General features: G+C 34.9%; 3 protein-coding genes across 4 annotated transcripts in view; all 3 read left to right on the forward strand.

Moving 5' to 3' along the window:
* LOC126773844 (uncharacterized) overlaps positions 1-22153 on the forward strand; it is a 151677-nt gene that overhangs the window by 46296 nt on the left and 83228 nt on the right. The window lies entirely within an intron of this gene.
* Positions 5651-6304, forward strand: LOC126773944 (craniofacial development protein 2-like). Its single transcript, XM_050495205.1, has one exon. It carries the CDS (start codon positions 5651-5653, stop codon positions 6302-6304), a length of 654 nt encoding a protein of 217 aa, XP_050351162.1.
* Positions 8991-9494, forward strand: LOC126773945 (craniofacial development protein 2-like). The gene has a single exon (XM_050495206.1). The coding sequence runs from the start codon at positions 8991-8993 to the stop codon at positions 9492-9494; it is 504 nt and encodes a 167-aa protein (XP_050351163.1).

A 22153-nucleotide genomic window follows, 5' to 3' on the forward strand; every position in this document is an offset into this window, starting at 1 on the left:
AAAGTCGCGCATTTTTGTCGTTTATATATAATTAGTACAAAAATTAAGTAATAAAATACTATTTCCTCCTTTCAAAATTGAACAGTTTATTAAAAAGCGTACATCGATTTGTTAAAAAAAAAAATAAGGTAATCAATTTCAAAGGTGCGCTATAGAAGGATTATTATTTATAATAATAATATAGCAATTTTCCCGAAAACTTTTACAACTTTGTCAAATTTAATATCAAAGAATATTGCAGTTACCGTGTAAAAATATCATAAAATACTTTACGAGACAAAGGACTAACAACAATGTAGAGCGGCGTTCTATTTACAAAAAGTGTTGATATAAACAATGTATATTCAAGCGTTAAATTGATTTATTTACCATAATTTTGTATAACGTTGACTAACGTATATTGTTGTTACGGTAAATATATTTAGCCGGTAATCAAACAGACAGGCATTTTCAGTACACAAACTCGGCATGTTTACAAATTAATCGTGGTGCAAATAAATATTATTACATTACTGCATCTGACGTCAACACCTGTTATGTATTGTTTAAAAGAGAAATACGTATTTAAATAATTCTATTCCGGTTAAGCTTAGCATTTTGGTGAATAGATATAGATGTTTTTATGTTGAATACAAAATTTTGATTAAGATAGATTGATTGAAAATTTAGATTAGCTCAAATACGGGCAAACACAAGTGGGATTTAACGTGTTTAATTCTGTTTAAAATTCTGAAACCTGCATGTGTCGGATAAACGTTTATATTCGCAGTTGAACAGTTGAATAAGCTTCAAAACTTCACAAATGACTAAAGCCTACAATTTTCGGGTTATGTAGCGTATTACGTAGTAATGAAATGCGAGTTATTTGAAATAATGCAACTCAATATGTGTCGTATATATGATGTCCTTTTTTATATATTTTTTATAAGTTTATCTAAACTTGTAACAGCAATTTTACATCACTAATGATCCACCAACCAAACTAATATGTTATTTCCCTTAGTTCTGTAATTTCACTGGCTCACTGAAATTTCAAAACGGAACACAACAATACCTACATATTGCTGTTTGGTGGTAGAATATGTAGTGAGTAGGTGGTACATACCCAGATGGGTTTGTACCAAGCCCCATCACCTAGTACATTAAACTTGTAAAAAAACGAATTTTTAGTTGTTTTTTTTTATATTTCAAGTAATCTTAGAAACATGAATTAAGTCAGAAAATAAGTGCACAATATAATAGTGACCTGTTACAACATTGATCCGCTAAATTATTGACTTTAATAGTGTAATGTATGTGGACTATCAACATTTGAGCATAATTCATTAATAACAATATCCACAGTCCGCTTAAATTACTTCTACGGTAAACATTCCTGGTATGAACACAGCTGTAGGCCGCAGCACGCAACGCCTCAACTCTTCGGTGTTCAATATTTTATTAGTTACACGTAATTTTAATACGTTAAGTTAAATATCTTTTCACTTATAAGAATAGTTCTCATTTATACGTAAAACAAATTTATCTCTATATATCTTTAGTAATATTTAAAACTTAACATACTATTATATACATATATTAAATTTTAGGAAAGTAGACCAATAGATCTGCAGAAAAAAGTATCATAGTAAAGGTTTCACTGCGGGATTAAGGCTATGATTTCAGCAAGCTGCTTTAATGGTCAATTTTTCACATGTAATGAATTTTGATCGGAGACGCGGGTTTTCTCGAAATGTTACCCTTCACTGCATGCGTGAAATATACTATTATCAACGCTGGCACAGTTAGAAGAATAAACCACTTTTAACGCCGTCCATGCCCAGTGAATCACGTGATTTAAGATGAAATGTCCCTTGTGCCTTTAATTACAATGACTTACACCCTTCATACCGGTTGCTAAATGGTGATTGGATGGTACCCACCCATTCCTACCAGAATCTTTACTTAAATCCTATCACTAATAAAACAAGTTCGTAGTTGCTTCGTGGTTGAGTCGTTACAGGATGTATCGTCACTTATAAGTGCCTTTTAGGCGTATCTTATACAAATGTAGGTGATATTATTCCATTAATTAATTAAAATTTCGATTAATGAGTAGAGTAGTTACATGTGGAAATTCGATTATTCTTTATAAAGTTAATAGAATGCCAGTTCATCTATATATCTACGAACATAGTTCTATTTTAATTTAATTATATATAATTTGCATAACTGATCTTGTTTTATATGAAAATGAAAAATGTGTTTTATATCTATTTCAACATAATATGCATTGATGTTGTTGTTAAGGTTTTAATATAATTGGAAAGGTATATTTTTATTTAAAATAAAATGGAATGTTTTCTATGGACTATTAATCTGATGTTTTAACTGAAAAAATAAGAAATCCAATAATTAAAACAGAATAAAATATTGCTTGAAATGAAGCATTTTAAGTACGCAAACCGTTCCAACACGATTCTGGCTTTGCGTGAGGATGACTTATGCATATTTGATGCTCGGCACTCCTTCCTATGAGTGTTTTATTATTTTTAGGCCAACAAACAAAGGTAACATCGAATTTAGTGCAATAGGTCGATGTCGATCGATTATAACGGAAATAGAAGGCGACTGTTAGTTTTACTATTGACCTAAATTCCTCTTGGTGCTGACATTTCAACTAAAATCCATTAGCGGTAATGTCACATGACTATAATGATTACAGATATGCATTTCGATTTCAATAATAACTGCATGGAAAAATAGAAATGAATCAGGATTCACTTGCAATTGCGATGAGTTCTGAGCATGTCAGTGAATGTCGTGACCAAAAAAAACCATTAAATTACTTCTTTGTATGTTAATAACTAAATAAACATTTTATGTAGATCCTAGATTCTACCCGTGCGAAACCGGATACCTATATCATTATATAAAAAACATGTATTAAAAGTTATTTAAAACTTATTTTATGAACCTTGTTAAAGGACTGACATTTTAACGTTCCGGTTAGTCGCTGGGGAAATATAAAACTTCTCTACGTAAATCTATCAAGTCCAAGTGACGCATGATTGTGGTTTCCATAGAATAAATGTTTTTTTCCTTTTTTAAGTTAACTAATTCAATAAGCAAGAGTATTATTATCATAAATATAATGTTACTACATTCAGGAGGTCGTTAAAGCATTTTTATTGTTTAAGGTGAAACGTATTGGACGTTGTGCTAGTAGTTTAAACTTGTCTGTAAAGCCAATAAACTATTTCCTTTCACAAAAAAGGTTGATGGCTTTATTTGTACACGTAAGAAGAATAAACGTACAAACTTTTGAAGTTATATTGTTACAAGGGATCCTGTAAATTCGATACTTCGATACTGTCATTTCTAGTAGTTACCTTGTGATGAGATCTTTGTAAATAAAAAAATATAAATATTAAAATAAACATTGTCGCCTAGAATAGCAGCACTGACATATAGGTTGACTTATTCACCCTTAAAATGTCATGAAGTAACAAATTATGTACATAATAAGTGAGAAAATTACAAAACGCTTACATTCTACTTGCCGTTTGTAATATTTTAAATATTTAAAGGAATACTTATGCTTCCAACCTTCTTTGAGATTCAGTATAAGTCTATTGATCTAGCTAGCCCTTTCTCAATCCTAGACCATTGAACCTTTGATCCTTTGAACCCAAGACTTGAGGATTCAAGTCTTGGGTTCAAACCACGAGCCGAGCCAATAAAAAGTTATTGGGATTTTTAAAGACCAAAAGGTCTAAAATTGTCATTGTTTTGTAGATTTTACCTAAATGGGATTCTCTGGTCAGCCATAAAAATAAATGTTGTATCCAAACAAGTACCATAATATGTAAAGATAATTAAAACAACACATTTAAATGACCCTTCGAGGCTTAACTTTAGTAATAGCTTTTATACCGAGTTTGCGAGCTTTATTATCCTCATTTAAAGAGACAAGTGTCCAATAATAACAACTTCATCCGCCTAACTTCTATTTCTGACAGGAAAAAGTATTTCTACCCTTTTTTGTTATTAGTATGAATATTTGTGTGTTTAATGGATCAGAGCTCATGGGTCAGTCGGATGAAAATCTGCCACATGGTATGAAACCTCATTAGAGCTGCGTGGTGACGTTCTTCAAGGGGAGAGAAGGTACTAAATGTAATTGGCCATTTTCAGGCGGTTATTCTACTTTTTTAACTTGTAAAACAATCGCTATTGACTGTATGATTAGGTTGTAAGGGGCTTACCTCAATGCGTTTTAGGTTCAAGGTGACAAAATGCGTCTACAGTTAGGATTATAGTAGGGCCATCACCGTGGAACATTTACTTTCTAAATTATTTAAATGTGTATGTAGTGTATATGTTGACCGTAACCTACCCAGTTTTTAGGGTGAATTTCTTAGCGCTTTCTAGTCTGCTCATATCGCATATATCATAAGATATGAATTGGACTATATAATAAAATTAAGAAAAACAATACTATTTAACCCAGTGGTAAGTCTCCGTGCAGGTCCTCGTCTATGAGTAGGTAACTCCTCCGAAATTGTTCTACCGCTAAATATTAATATTCGGAAAAGAAATGAAAGGAAAAATTGATTTAGATTCTTTCGTTGGCTGCCCATTAACTGTGGTCAGGTTTATATTTTTTGCAGTTGCCTTCTTTTTATAAATTATAAAAGAAATAATTAAAGCTTACTTGGAAATAATCACGATTTTTTAGTCACGTCATATTTGATTTCGTCATGTACATAAAGATAAACCATTTCCCGTTAGGTACTACATATTTACATCAGAGTGCCAATCGACGTGATTAAATATCTTATATATAGTACGAGTATGTTGTCGGTCTAAAGCAATTTTGTTTATTGTTTTTATATTTACTTTTAATTGGTACAATTACACTAATTGACTCGGCTTTTATATCTGTAATAAAAATAATCGTCCTTTTAATAGCGTCGCTATCAATTTCAGAATCAAAATAAAAAATATATATTATTCAAATACAAAATGTATTGGAATAATACTTTAGAAACATTTAAAAAGACAAAATGAAATTTAATGCTATCATTGTTTTGAAATTCTACTCTACTGAAGAATCTGTTTCTTCCGTATTTACTATTAATAGTGACCGTACTCAACTACCATTACTAATATTTCACTGAGTTACGCTTATATGAATACAGTAATTGATATAATAAAAGATTGATAGGTATGAAAATCAGTTTAGTAACATCCTGTAAATGTCCCACTGCTGGGCTAAGGCCTTCTCTCCCTTTTTGGGGAGAAGGTTTGGAGCTTATTCCACCACGCTGCTCCAATGCGAATTGGTGGAATACACATGTGGCAGAATTTCAGTGAAATTAGACACATGCAGGTTTCCTCACGATGTTTTCCTTCACCGTAAACCATGAGATGAATTATAATCACAAATTAAGCACATGAAAATTCAGTGGTGCTTGTCCGTGTTTGACCTCACGATCATCGGTTAAGATTCACGCGTTCTCACCACTGATTTTACTTTTGCACTGCTTTTACTTAATAGCAATAAATTAAAATTCGACCCGACTTTGTACTGTGACTTGTAATATAAAAATGGCAACCGGCCGTAAAACCTTAGCCAAAAACTCCATGTATGACAGCAAAACTAAAGATGAGAACGTTAAATGCTAGGGCGTCCCCCTCAAGCGACGTAGATGCGAAGAATGCTATACATGCTAGGGCGTTCCCCACAAGCGACGCTAAAGACAAGAACCAACGTTCGCATCCAAAAGTCTTTGACAAACTCAGACTCGCATCGAGGAACCTCGGCACAATGACGGGACGCAGCACAGAACTAAGCGAAATTTTAAAAGCAAGACAAATAAACGCCTGCTGCGTCCAAGAAACAAAATGGAAAGGGTCAAAATCCAGGGATATCGGAAATGGCTACCAGCTTGTATACCATGGTATAGATACCAAAAGAAACGGAGTAGGTATCGTATTGGATGAAAACCTGAAAACGAGAATAATCAACGTGGATAGAAAGAATGACAGACTCATTAGCATAAAACTAGCAATGGATGGTCAACCGCCTTTGAACTTAATCTCTGCGTATGCACCACAAGCGGGATGTTCTGAACAAGAAAAGCAAGATTTCTGGGAGGACTTTGACGAAATTAAGCAAAACATTCCTTTAACAGAACATGCCCACATAGGAGGAGACCTGAATGGACATGTAGGAGAAAAGAATGACCTTTATAGCGACATCCGTGGAGGCTATGGATTGGAGAAACATCGTTCAAACAAAGAAAATCTGTATCTCTGAGCCGAGCCAATAAAAAATTATTGGGATTTTTAAAGACCAAAAGGTCGAAAATTGTCATTGTTTTGTAGATTTTATCTAAATGGGATTTTCTGGTCAGCCATAAAAATAAATGTTGTATCCAAACAAGTACCATAATATGTAAAGATAATTATAACAACACACTTAAATGACCCTTCGAGGCTTAACTTTAGTAATAGCTTTTATACCGAGTTTGCGAGCTTCATTATCCTCATTTAAAGAGACAAGTGTTCAATAATAACAACTTCATCCGCCTAACTTCTATTTCTGACAGGAAAAAGTATTTTTACCCTTTTTTGTTATTAGTATGAATATTTGTGTGTTTAATGGATCAGAGCTCATGGGTCAGTCGGATGAAAATCTGCGACATGGTATCAAACCTCATTAGAGCTGCGTGGTGACGTTCTTCAAGGGGAGAGAAGGTACTAAACGTAATTGGCCATTTTCAGGCGGTTATTCTACTTTTTTAACTTGTAAAACAATCGCTATTGACTGTATGATTAGGTTGTAAGGGGCTTACCTCAATGCGTTTTAGGTTCAAGGTGACAAAATGCGTCTACAGTTAGGATTATAGTAGGGCCATCACCGTGGAACATTTACTTTCTAAATTATTTAAATGTGTATGTAGTGTATATGTTGACCGTAACCTACCCAGTTTTTAGGGTGAATTTCTTAGTGCTTTCTAGTCTGCTCATATCGCATATATCATAAGATATGAATTGGACTATATAATAAAATTAAGAAAAACAATACTATTTAACCCAGTGGTAAGTCTCCGTGCAGGTCCTCGTCTATGAGTAGGTAACTCCTCCGAAATTGTTCTACCGCTAAATATTAATATTCGGAAAAGAAATGAAAGGAAAAATTGATTTAGATTCTTTCGTTGGCTGCCCATTAACTGTGGTCAGGTTTATATTTTTTGCAGTTGCCTTCTTTTTATAAATTATAAAAAAAATAATTAAAGCTTACTTGGAAATAATCACGATTTTTTTTTTTAAATTCGCCGGGAGGGCAAATGACTCTACTCCACCAGATGGTAAGTGGTAGTAGAGTCCAAACGCGACGACGACCAGTACAGACGGGAAAAACGTTCTGCACTAGCCGCCTTCGCCTTGCCGGCCCGCAAGATGCCTCTTCACGCCTCGTTTGAAGGAACCCGGGTTGTGCTGGTAAGGAATTCCATTTTTTGGAAGTGCGACAAAGAAAGGAGTTGCCAAATTTCTTTGTTCGCGATGGAATTGATGTCACAGTTAGGCGGTGACATCGAGAACCAGCTCGCGTGGACTTAAGAAGGAAGGGGGAAGCAGGAATTAGAGAGAATAATTCCTCAGAGCACTCACCGTGATACAGTCGATAGAAAGCGCTCAGTGCTGCTTTCTCACGACGCAATTGTAAAGGTTCAAGGGTGTTTGTGACCTTTACGTCACCAATAATGCGTACGGCACGTCGCTGCAACCAGTCCAAGGCCTCAAGTAGGTACTTAGCGGAGCCATCCCAAAGGTGCGAGCAATATTCCACGCAAGACCGTACCTGTGTTTTGTACAGCAGGCACAGTTGTTGTGGCGTGAAAAAGCGCCGCACCTTGTTCAGAACTCCGAGTTTCCGTGAAGCTGTTTTTATAACAGCCTCGATGTAATCCCTTGGACTAAGGTCGCAGCGAACGTCAATCCCCAGCATTGCGATTTTGCTTTGCATCACCAGCGGAGTACCAGAGATTTTGTAGTCACGTCATATTTGCTTTCGTCACGTACAAAAAGATAAACCATTTCCCGTTAGGTACTACATATTTACATCAGAGTGCCAATCGACGTGATTAAATATCTTATATATAGTACGAGTATGTAGTCGGTCTAAAGCAATTTTGTTTATTGTTTTTATATTTACTTTTAATTGGTTCAATTACACTAATTGACTCGGCTTTTATATCTGTAATAAAAATAATCGTCCTTCTAATAGCGTCGCTATGAATTTCAGAATCAAAATAAAAAATATATATTATTCAAATACAAAATGTATTGGAATAATACTTTAGAAACATTTAAAAAGACAAAATGAAATTTAATGCTATCATTGTTTTGAAATTCTACTCTACTGAAGAATCTGTTTCTTCCGTATTTACTATTAATAGTGACCGTACTCAACTACCATTACTAATTATTTCACTGAGTTACGCTTATATGAATACAGTAATTGATATAATAAAAGATTGATAGGTATGAAAATCAGTTTCATAATTTTTTGAAGATAGATTTTTTACTTTTTGTAACATCCTGTAAATGTCCCACTGCTGGGCTAAGGCCTTCTCTCCCTTTTTGGGCAGAAGGTTTGGAGCTTATTCCACCACGCTGCTCCAATGCGGATTGGTGGAATACACATGTGGCAGAATTTCAGTGAAATTAGACACATGCAGGTTTCCTCACGATGTTTTCCTTCACCGTAAACCATGAGATGAATTATAATCACAAATTAAGCACATGAAAATTCAGTGGTGGTGGATCATCGGTTAAGATTCACGCGTTCTCACCACTGATTTTACTTTTGCACTGCTTTTACTTAATAGCAATAAATTAAAATTCGACCCGACTTTGTACTGTGACTTGTAATATAAAAGTGGCAACCGGCCGTAAAACTTTAGCCAAAAACTCCATGTATGATAGCAAAACTAAAGATGAGAACGTTAAATGCTAGGGCGTCCCCCTCAAGCGACGTAGATGCGAAGAATGCTATACATGCTAGGGCGTTCTCCACAAGCGACGCTAAAGACAAGAACCAACGTTCGCATCCAAAAGTCTTTGACAAACTCAGACTCGCATCGAAGAACCTCGGCACAATGACGGGACGCAGCACAGAACTAAGCGAAATTTTAAAAGCAAGACAAATAAACGCCTGCTGCGTCCAAGAAACAAAATGGAAAGGGTCAAAATCCAGGGATATCGGAAATGGCTACCAGCTTGTATACCATGGTATTGATACCAAAAGAAACGGAGTAGGTATCGTATTGGCTGAAAACCTGAAAACGAGAATAATCAACGTGGATAGAAAGAATGACAGACTCATTAGCATAAAACTAGCAATGGACGGTCAACCGCCTTTAAATTTAATCTCTGCGTATGCACCACAAGCGGGATGTTCTGAACAAGAAAAGCAAGATTTTTTGTTGAAGGGCCTATAAAATCTATATTAGAGGAGGAGGTGAGCAAGGCCATATCAAAAATGAAGTACCATAAGACCACTGGTCCCGACCAGATACCAGCAGATTTCTGAAAGAAGCTGAAAGAATCTGCAACACCCTGGCTCACCAAGCTTTTTAACGCTATTGTTAAAGATGGCAAGATCCCTGAATCCTGGCGTAACAGCATCCTATCAGCAATATATAAACAAAAAGGGGACATTACGAATTGCGGAAACTACAGGGGAATAAAACTCACATCACACACACTGAAACTGTTTGAAAGAATCATCGCTGCACGCATAAATGACTGTACCCGTATAACTGAGAACCAATACGGCTTCACACCTGGCAAATCTACCATCGATGCCATTCAGTTAATTCGAGTTGTGATGGAGAAACATCGTTCAAACAAAGAAAATCTGTATTTCCTGTTCATCGACCTAGAAAAGGCTTTCGATAGGATACCCAGAAATCTAGTTTGGCAGGCTATGAGAGCTCAAAACATCCCGGAATATTATGTGGTACTAATACAAGAATTATTAATATTGTCTGTGTACTCAGATTCTCTTTCTGGGCCTCTTTTTGTATGTTTGACCACCAGGTTGCGGGCGGTCGCCCTCTTCCCCGCGGTCGGTCCGGGACATCAGTAGTAAGCACAGATCCAAGATATTTGAAGTTATTGCATCAGTAGTAGATGCAAATATGGATAAGGACGTGGACCACCGCATTAAAACCACCTGGATAAAATGTAAATCGCTTTCGGGTGTTCTCTGTGACCATAGAATGCCCATTCGTGTAAAGGGAAAAGTGTACAAAACGGTAGTACGCCCATCCATGATCTATGGAGCAGAGTGTTGGACCATCAAAAAGACACACGAACAACAACTGCATACAAGTGAGATGAAAATGCTTAGATGGGCGGGAGGAATCACCCGGCTGGACAAAGTAAGGAATGAGTATGTCAGGGGATCGTTCAAGGTTCACCAATTGTAGAAAAATTGAAAGAATGTCGATTGCGCCGGTACGGCCATATACTGAGACGTAACGATGATCATCCTATCAAGAAAGCCTTAAATATCCCGGACCGACCGCGGGGAAGAGGGCGACCGCCCGCAACCTGGTGGTCAAACATACAAAAAGAGGCCCAGAAAGAGAATCTGAGTACACAGACAACCCAGAACAGAGCTCTCTGGCGCAGATGTACAAAGAGACCCGACCCAGCTGAACTGGGAAGAGGGTTTGAACAAAGAAGAAGAAGAAGAATAAATAAGTACAAAGGAGCGTATTTTATGCAAATATTTGAACTAAATTTTTGATTAAGTTCAAAGTGTTCTCTGCGCTATCTAGAATCAACGTTCTTCCTATCCTTTCCTTTATATACTTCGGACTTCGTAACCTCTTAGAGATTGTATGTAACAACTAGTTATTATAAGTAATATTATTTAAAAAAACACTTTACCCAATTAGACGAATACTTAATTAGTTGTTGTGACTTTGATGCATCAGTAGAAATTCATATTTTTATTCATAACTAAAACCTTCGCGAATACGAATTATACCCATATGAAAATACACGGATGCTCTTCTACAAAATCCATAATCGTATTTCTTTTGTAATCTATGGGGAACGCAAAACTAGCAGATTTGTTAAAAATTATACTTTGGAAGATTGGAGGTGAATTACATTCACTCTGGGGACAATAAACTTACTGTTGTGCTAGAAGAAAATTCCATTGATTGTTCCATTTGTGAGCCAAGTGTTATGACCATAGTTATATAGCTAACTGGTGACTTTGCGCAAGCTTGTTTGGGTAGGTACCACCCACTCATCAGATATTCTACTGTAAAACAGCAGTAATTGGTATATTGTTGTGTTCTGGTTTGCAGGGTGAGTGAGCCAGTGTAATTACAGGCACAAGGGACATAAAATCCTGATTCCCAAGGTTGGTGGTGTATTGGCTGTGAAAGCGACAGTTAACATTTCTTACAATGCCAATGTCTATAGGCGTTGGTGACCACTTAACATCAGGTGGCTTAACACCATATGCTTGTCCGCCTACCTATACTATATAGAAAAAAAAATTAGTTTGTAATCACTTAAACTTTTAGCTTATACGTGACGTCACTCTTGATAGATGCCGGTCATGGCGGTTATTCTCTCGGGAGACTAGCAGAGCATAATTACTATAGTATGTATTCACTATCTATTCTCTTAGAATTTATTGACAGAACGACCTAAAACATTTCTGTCGCTGGATTTATTTCAAATTTCAAAAAAGTTGTTAATAAAAAAAGAAACAAAAGCTTAATACTTATTTCTCTGACAACATTTAATGTACTTATCAAATAAACTTCTCCCAACATTATTTTCAAATTAAATAGTAAAAATATAGATAATGTTTATATAACTAAATTCATAACAGAACATCATATATGTGTATTGTACTGTTTCCTTTTAAATAATGCACCGACATTTGACCGATATTTGATATTGTAGAGTTTGTCAAAAATAGACGTCATTTTATAGTTCTAATAATATATAAATAAGTAATCATGATTTTTAATAAATCTTCTAAATATTAAATAGCATTAACTATAAATTAATATTATCGAACTGAATATTATTCGTTTCGAAATATTATACAATAATATTAATTCATATGCATTTACACGACACATACATAATAAAATACATTTGTGTATATGTGTTTGTGAAAATGCTACAAAAATATGGAGCAGCCGAATGATCAGTTTTAAACTTTTCGAAGTAAGTAGTGCACTAGTCTCATAAACACTTAATGTAGTATTTAATTTAACAGTATCATATTACACTTTACTCATACATGTGGCATTTAAAAGCAAGATGTTAAACCTATAATTTTGGGAAATTATAAGAATGTATAATTATAGGCACGGGGGAAATAACACTTAATTCATGGTAGGCTTAGGTCAATATTTCTTACAATGTCATTGTTTATTGACTACATTTACTAGGCATATGTCTCTTATATGAAAAAATAAACTAGTGAATAAACTAAATTATTTAGTTTATTCACTAACTTGAAATTGAAATACACGAAAACAAGATCAATTTTAACATGAAATTGAAATTTAGCAACACGTGACGTAACACGATAAAAAAAAAAAACGTTTTCGCAACTGAATAGAAAAATAGTATGTTTTTTTTTTCAAACAAATACAGTGTTAAAATTTGAAACTAGACTAAAAATTGCCTCGTACATTTCAGCGTTTAAGAAAGTTTGCTTTTTTTGTAAAAAGAAACCATATTTTATAAGTAAATAATATACAAAAGGTTAATAAATTACATTTGAAATACAAAAAAAAAACAATATACTTTAAAATTTAACATGACTTTAATGAGCTGTATTCTACGGTAGAGTAATATAAACTTCAAGATAAGCGCCGTGTAATTTATATTTAAAATGGATCTTAAGAATTTTCATATACCGAATTATTTAATACAAATTCACGATCGGAGTATAAACTCACATTTTTGTATAGCAATATAATTTGCAAAAATGTTTTAATGGTTAACGCAGTGAGATATATTTTATATGAAATCTAATAAAACTGGTCGTGGCTTTGTTGGCCACGTAATTATAACATTATATATGTTACAATTTACCTATATTTTACTGTTATATCTACATGTATACGCTGTATACTTCAAGTAGAAATAGCAGTAAAATTTTGACTTATGTAGAAGACTTACTTTTATATAAAACATTAATTCATTTTTAATAAAAAATTAATTCGTATGAAGTTCATTTGTCATCATTTTTGCACATGTATAAAGATTGATATTGATAATGATACTTCGCCCAAGTATCATATGTTCACACTAACATTCATACACATGTGCACAGATGTACGTCATAAAATAATTGTGAATGCTGTGATATTATTATTTCACTAATAACATTATATTTGCTCAAAATCATAGAAGTTTTAAAAATTTTCCTTTATTAAAAATCTTTATGATTTGGTCTACTAGAAAAAACTTTAGAGAAAATATTAAAAATTTGAATGGGCAAGCATAAGAAAAAATCGTGAAACGTGCTGTAAAATAATATTGTAATTAGAGAAAATGTTTTAAATATTTATTTATTTTACTATATTTAACACTTAACTACACTGGATATGCATATATATAACGACATGAATTATACCTATGCTAAGTCAGAATAGCTTACCTAAAACCGGCATGGTGTTCGTTAGTTTGATTCACCAATGAATTGGATTCAACATTACATTTCAAGCATAAACTCTGCATCGAGTTCCGAATTCAGGTTTCAAATATTTTGAACAATTCCACATACGTCTGGTTTCAAAATGTGAAGCATTAGGAGCAACTCTCGAGTAGAACAATGGTCGGTAGTCTACTAATGTAAAATATTCATCCCTTAGTTTCGCAAATGACCACGGTCATTTTGTGAATCTAAATTTGAATACGATGTTAGGACTACCCGCCTCCTGAATACCTTAGTAATTTTTTATATGGGAGCGCTTACTGATATAATTTTGAGTTTTTTGTTATACCATGATGTGAACATTAGCAGTATAACAGTAGAACATATTTTTAATGATGGGTTTTCTTAAGACTAAAACATACCAATCATTTATTTTTAGAAGTAATACTCCTGCCTTCGAGTCTCCATTTGATTAGCTTATTAAATGCGAATATTGTTTTACTTTAAATTTATAATAAGAGTAAAAATGTCAATTTTAAATATTTGAAATTGTCTTGTCTGCAAGATATAAATCCTTTTATGATTTTTTTACTATACTGCTCGATGGTTTTATTGTAAAACAAAATATTGAAAAATAATATAACAGAACAGACAATAGTATTTTAAAAAAAATCAATAATTAATTTCTGTACGGAAACTTCAACTTTTGGAAAAATAAAAATGCAATTAAACAAACCGGAACGAAGATGGCTATATATATTTTTTAAACATACAGATTAAATAGCAAAATATGCAACAAGAAATCAATACTAAGGTTCATATCGGGCAAAACGCACTGCAGAGCAGCAGCATGATTAAGAAAAACCGACGCTTCTAAACTTGAGAAAGCTTACGGATGCGAGACACGTATCTGTGAGTAGCTAGATAGAAAAATATTTTTATCAAAGGGAAGTAATTTTAATTATTAGATTTATGACGTATTATAATACGTCTATGTAAATTGAATTCTTTGTTTTAAGGCAGTGATGAGAATTTGCATTTAACGGTTTACGGGTAAGAACTAAAAAACAGTTTTTCTGTGAAAGCCTTTTAGGCTTGTATATATGTTTATATTGCGAGACACTCGAAATTTCACAGCCATATAAATAGTTATTATTTAACAATATCACTAAAATAAAAATTAGGTTACATTGATTATTTTCAGTAAGAAGTAAAAATTAGTGCACCAAAAGTAAATTATCACAAAGGCTTGTAAGAATATAAGGAGAGTATTTTATTTCAAGACAACGATACAAAGCGACTACGTATCTACTGAAAGGTCAGCTCTACTCTCTTTCAACTAGAACAAGGAATTTAGTGCTGTCTGATATAAGCTGTGTTTTAAAACGAAATTTGTAAGGTTTTATTTAGTAAACTAGCCCGCCCCGACTTCGTACTGGTAAAATTAGGATTTTATCCCGTATATTTTAATCGATAAGGTATGAAGTCCTTTTATATCTAGCCACTAGTCCGAGGAGGTCCTGGGTTCAAATCTCAAGTCAGGCCAATAAAAAGTTATTGGGTACTTCTATCGAAAATTCTAAGTAACAGCTCGAAGTCTGGATGTTTGTTGGTAGAGCACCTGAACTCATTTCGGTCTTGTCGGATTGCCGTCAAATCGGATTATGAAAGTTAGGGAAAAGAGCACACTGTGTTGGCGCACATACTTGTGCACTTTAATATGTTCTGTGCAGTTGGCTAATCTCTCTTGAGATTGGCCGCCGTAGCCGAAATCGGTCCGGAGAACATTTTTATTATTAAAGTAATAAGAGCATATAATAATATATATGCATAAAGCACACACCTTGCGTATTTTTTCATGCGTTTATTTATGATTAGGTTCTGTTTATGGCTTCTATGTGTGAGTGGTGGCTCATCGTACATTCGTTCCTCATTATGAGATACACAGAGACTTGAAAAATGTGGCTCGTTTTTTTTCACAATAGTTCACCACCGCTTATAGACATTGGTATTATAATAAAAATATTAACTATCACTTCCATCGCTAATGTGCTACCAACCTTGGGAACTAAATTTTTATGTCCCTTGTGCCTTTAGTTACACTGGCTCATTCGCCCTGCAAACCGGACAACAATACTAATTATTGTTGCTACTGAAAAATCTTATTATATTGATGTATTACAAAGTATTCACGAACCAAAACCCTCCTTCGTGATTCAATCTTTCTATAAATAAAAACGAAAATCAATTCCAATAGTTGTTCCTAAGATTAGCTCGAACATATAATATACAATCTCGTAGAAGCGAGGAATATCTTGGCAAAAAATAAATAAATAAACTGTTTTCAAATAACAAGTCAGTAGAAACCTTGTGTAAATTGAATTTATTCAATAAAGAGCATGGGCAATAAAAAAGAACACGAAGATACATTTCTATAAGTAATCGATATATCGTAATAAAACCGGCTTTCATAGGGATGAAGTTGCGGACACCAGGCATCGTTATATTATATTATAATATAACGATTTTCACGGATCAAATAAATTACAAACAATAAATGAAGTCGAAGCCAAAAGTGCTTTACGGTTCAATGCAAATATGCTAACCTTTTATACAAATTAGAATAAATAATTGGTACAGAACCACAGAACCATTGCTAACCACATTTATGAATTAAAAAAGGCACTAAAACGAGTAGGTATATAATACATGCTTACGAATTATTAATGTATTATTAACGTATACAAGAATTAAAATACAGAACCAAATATAAGGGAATCTATTTTGCATTATATATTCTTCTTCTTCTTCGAGTGCCACTTCGACTAGCGAAGGTTGGCAGTCAGCTTTAAATACTCCTTCTTGTTCTTCGCGAGGCGTAAGAGTTCGGCAGCACTCGCGATTCCCGTCCATTCACGGATGTTGCACAGCCAAGACTTTTTTCTGCTCCCAACAGCTCTCCTTCCGGCAACTTTTCCCATCATAATCAGTTGCAAAAGTTCATATCTTTCATGCCTAAGCACGTGTCCGAGATATGCAAATTTTTTCCTCTTGACAGTCTCCAAAAGTTGCCGTTTTTGGTTGACGCGTCGCAGAACTTCCACGTTCGAGACCTTTTGAGTCCAACTAATGGCCAACAGACAGAAGAGTACAATCAGCCACTGTGTTTTGCATTTGTGGATGAACTTCGACTCCATCGAAACCTGGGCAGTGCTCGACTCATTGCAGAGATGTCATATCGACTGGACATATATCGAGGTACTGAGATGTCTGTACAACGCCGCTACAATGACTGTCCACATCCAGGACTGTAAGACGAAGGCGATCCTACTGCGCAGAGGGGTGAGACAGGGGGATGTAATATCCCCGAAACTGTTCACCAACGCGTTGGAAGACGTTTTCAAGACGCTGGATAGGACTGAGTATGGAGTCAATGTAAACGGCGAGTACGTCTCACACCTTCGATTTGCCGACGATATCGTCATCATAGCAGTCGCTGGAACAACTCACCGAAATGCTGCGTAGCCTAGGCGAGTCTTCTCGGTGTATCGGTCTCGGTATAAACTTGGACAAGACCAAGGTCATGTTCAATAGGCATGTCGTGCTGGGACCGATATACGTCGAGGGGAAACCTCTCGAAGTTGTTAGTGAATATACCTACTTAGGACAGATAATACAAGTCTGTAGGAACAACTTCGAGAAGGAAGCCGATCGAAGAATTCGCTTGGGATGTTTATATTTGAATAAAATGTTTATATTTGAATAAAATACACAAATATCACGTAATGCTAAATCAACAAGATGCTAGTGGTACTTATAAAATAATCTCCTTTATTAATGTTTAGCGCTTCGCCTGCGGCTTCGCCCGCGTCATAATTGAAAATATAAAATGGGAAAAAATGTCCGAAATATGGTAATTATGTTACATTTTAGCTGTGATAAAGTGAAGAAGTAACATTAGTGCAAGTATTACTATTTTAGTAAAGAGAAAAAAGTTCGTGAAGTCCTCAAGTCGTCTATACCGAAATGTTTGAAGACGAAAGTCTTCAACCAATGCGTCTTACCTGCCATGACATACGGTGCCGAAACTTGGACACTAACTGCGGGACTAGTCCACAAATTCAAAGTCGCTCTGCGTGCTATGGAGCGAGTTATGCTCGGAGTATCTTTAAAGGATAAGATCAGAAATGAGATTATCCGGAAAAGAACCGGAGTCACCGACATAGCTTGCAAAATTAGCAGGCTGAAGTGGCTGGTCACGTATGTCGTAGGACCGATGGCCGTTGGAGCAGACGAGTGCTAGAGTGGAGAATCGGCAAGCGCAGCGTAGGGCGCCCTCCAGCCAGGTGGACCGACGACCTTAAAAAGGTGGCGGGCACCAACTGGATGCGGAAGGCGGAGGACAGGGAGCTTTGGCGCACCTTGGGAGAGGCCTATGTTCAGCAGTGGACAACGATTGGCTGTTATTTGATTTGAATGGCCAACATACGTCTATATGCTCACATCTCGAAAGCTTCTATACGTTTTTTGAGGTCTTCTTTAATTATCCACGCCTCGCGTCCGTAAAGAAATATAGGCCAGATGTAACAATGTAGGAGTCGTATGCGCACAGGGATCTTAAGTCTGCGATTGCAGAGTACTTTTTTCTACGTGCAGAAGGCACTTCGAGCTATTTCGATGCGAGTCTTTACCTCCTGTTCACAGCTCCAGGTGTCATTAAGCCATGTCCCCAGATATTTGTACTTGCGCACCCTCTCAATTTTTTGGCCTGCTACAATGATAGCAATGCCATCGAAGCTATGTTTAGATAACACCATGATCTTCGTTTTTGATAGGTTCATCCTCAGACCAGCATTTTCACTGCATTATATATGATGGACCAATATCGTGTTTATTATCGTGACTTGCAAGTTGCCAAGTTTTATTTTGCAACAGTGATTTCTCTCAACATTTTATAACGATATTATGATTGAGAAAACTAACTGGTCGCTTTTAATTTTATAAGAATTGGCATTAAAAATGCATCTACAAAAACAAACAAACATATTTTTTGGTTTATATATATTATATAACTTAGTTTCCTTTTAGTATTTTTACAGATTTGTCTAGAAAACATATATATTCATTACTACTCTTCAGGAACGTATTTGCCATGTCAACATTTTGTTTCATCAGTGCTCTCTAGTCTAGTGGGAATGCCTAAAGGCTTTATCTGGTTACATTTATCTCGCTGGTGGTTTGGTTTTATTAATTTACTGAAAACATTCAATTGTTAATCGTCACGATCAAACATCTATTCGATACACATGTATATATAAACATATACACATTTTAATAATAAAACACAAAAGCGGAGCGATTAGCATTTGATATAGTACTATTTTTTTAAATGATATTGATATTGATAATCAGACGGGACCCCTGATGGTAAATGAAGTCAACACCACTTATAAACATTGGCACCGTAATGAATATTAACCTTTCCTTAAATCGCCAATACGCCACCAAGCTTGGGACTTTAAATTTTATTAACTTTTGCGCCTGTAGTTACACAAAGTATTGCTGTTTGGCGGTAGAATATGATGTAATGAGTGGGTGGTACTTACTCAGACGTGCTTGCATAAAGCATTAGGGAATCAATTTCAAATATTTGTCTTGGGGAAAAAGTATCCAGGCGTTGACAAATCTGATAACCGTGCAATAAGGGGCTACGCCTCCAGCCTGTAGCCGTAGCGACCAGGGTAAGTGAAGAAACCAGACCGAATGCATATCTGATATGTATCGCTAAAAAGAACTAGAAAAAAACGCAACAGCAAATTTCAATCTACTAATATTTTAATTTTCGTTCGATATCTCAATAACGATTAACACTAGTCATTATTATAACTTAAAAGTATATGCTCGCAATTTTTATTTCATGGCGTAGAGCCAAAATTTATCATGATGACGGAGAAAGCTCATAGGAAAAAATGATCAATAGCTAAAAATCAGCCTTCTCGATTCACAGGATTTTTGAAATATAATATGTATATAACGACTACGAGTGGAATACGCAGCTAGTGATATTTTTTTAGGTGTTTTGAAGTTTTATTTGTGTAAGCCTTGTTATCTGTTTGGTTAACAGTATCGTGTAGTTGTTTCTATCCTTCAAACGTCGGAATTTGTTTTCTATTTTTGAATGATATTTTTTTTATAAATTTCTACGTGGAATCAAATAAAACATTTATGAAAATAATCACATATAAATAAAAAGGAAGATCATAGGATACTAAAAAGAAATTTATAAAAAAAATAAATGCAAAACTAACCTATTTTGTCTGTATACATAAACACATCACCACTGCTAAAAGGTTAGGAGTGATAGTGTGTTAAATAAAGGACAATTTATATCTCTATAAGCACATTGCCAGAAGTAATTTATTATGTTTTAGAACTTTGAGTTCGTCTAGGTATGTATTACCCATTCAACATTATTATTCTAACGCTAAGCAGTTTATTCAGTTCATATATTATATTTACTACATTATATCGGCCTGAAAGGTGAGTTAGCCAGTGTAATTACGGGCACAACGGATATAATTTATAATATATGGTTATAAATGTTAACATTTCTTTCAGTGCCGATGTCTATGAACAATGGTGCCCACTTTTCATTAGTTGACAAATTTGCTGGTCCATCTACCTATTCTAAATAAATATAAAAATATGTAACTAAGCAGTTCTCCATTTCGTTACAAGTCAATAAGTTGCAGTTTATGAAAGTTGTTAAATGGCCTTTGAAATAGTTCGTTTAACTTTATAGGTATAGAGATGTATCTACTTCCGATGTGAACAGGAAATTCAATTTTACGGTGGTTACTCATCGAGTATTCCACCATTTCACTGGTCCAGCGAGTTAATTGCTTAGTTCCTGTTTTATGTAGTTTGTAGGACGTAAACGAATACGAGGATTCAGGTTACCACGGAAACTATAATATAATTATAATCATAATATGTAATAATACTTATTTCTGTTGGTAGCTTCGACTATGCTTAAAGAAGAGAATAGGTAGGTAGGCATAGGTTCGGTAGCCAATGTCCTTCTCTGTAAATCTGACAACGTAAATGTATAATTTGTTGATAATTGGTGGTAGGGCTTTGTGCAAGCTCCTGTCGGTAGGTACCACCCATTCATCAGATATTCTTCCGCAAAACAGCAGTACTTGGTGTTGTTGTATTCTGGTTTGAAGGGTGAGTGAGGCAGTGTAACATCCTGAGATATATAACATCCTGGATCCTAAGGTTGGTGGCGCATTGGCGATAAAAGCTATGGTTAACATTTTTTACAATGCATTTTCACAAAAATCGTTAACATTGTGTTATTTTATTATTTAAGAAATGAGCGGGTTGAAGCAAAAATAAATATTCTGAAGTTTATAATTTGATAACTTAAATATTTAAAGAAAAAAAAGAAATTACCTTTGATTTCCCTAATTATTTATTTTATTACATTAATAATGATCATGAGAGCCGGTTAGCGTGGTTGGTAGATACTTTCAAGCCGAAGGTTGTGGGTTCGATTCCCACCCAAGACAGACATTTGGGTGCATGAGCATATTTGTTTGTCCTGAGTCTGGGTGTAATTATCTATATAAGTATGTATTTACAAAAGAAAAGTAATATATGTAGTATATCAGTTGTCTTTTTTTTTTTTTTTTATAGAATAGGAAGGCGGACGAGCATATGGGCCACCTGATGGTAAGTGGTCACCAACGCTCTTAGACATTGGCATTGTAAGAAATGTCAACCATCGCTTACATATCCAATGCGCCACCAACCTTGGGAACTATGATTTTATGTCCCTTGTGCCTGTAATTACACTGGCTCACTCACCCTTCAAACCGGAACACAACAATATCAAGTATTGCTGTTTTGCGGTAGAATATCTGATGAGTGGGTGGTACCTACCCAGACGAGCTTGCACAAAGCTCTACCACCAGTGTCTGGTTTCCATAGCACAAGCTTTGTATAAGCTTTATTTGGGATCAGATGGCCTTGTGTGAAAAATGTCCCAGGATATATTATTATCATTATATTATTATTATATTATTATCATACATATAATAAGAATAACCGAGTCGGTTACAATTTTTTTTCTATTGAGTGTGTAAGATATATTTTAACTAATTTTAACAAGACAAAAATTATACAAAGCATGATTCAACCCGCACTATAAAGCCTGAAGTTACATCACACCACACAATAGACAGTCATATTAATATCTTGAAGTTCAACAGTATAATCTATCATAACGTTTGGTTTGTCCAAGATTTAATTGGATAGTATCTATCATGCCGAGCGTAGTTTACACGTTACGCTCGACCGAGCGCGAGTGGGCCGGTTCCCACTGTTACCAATCATTATCCTACTAGTTGTATCTACAGCATCGTTGGTGTGGAATAAATCCCA

This window comes from Nymphalis io, chromosome 15 (genome assembly GCF_905147045.1).
Source record: "Nymphalis io chromosome 15, ilAglIoxx1.1, whole genome shotgun sequence".
In the NCBI taxonomy this organism is placed as follows: domain Eukaryota; kingdom Metazoa; phylum Arthropoda; class Insecta; order Lepidoptera; family Nymphalidae; genus Nymphalis; species Nymphalis io.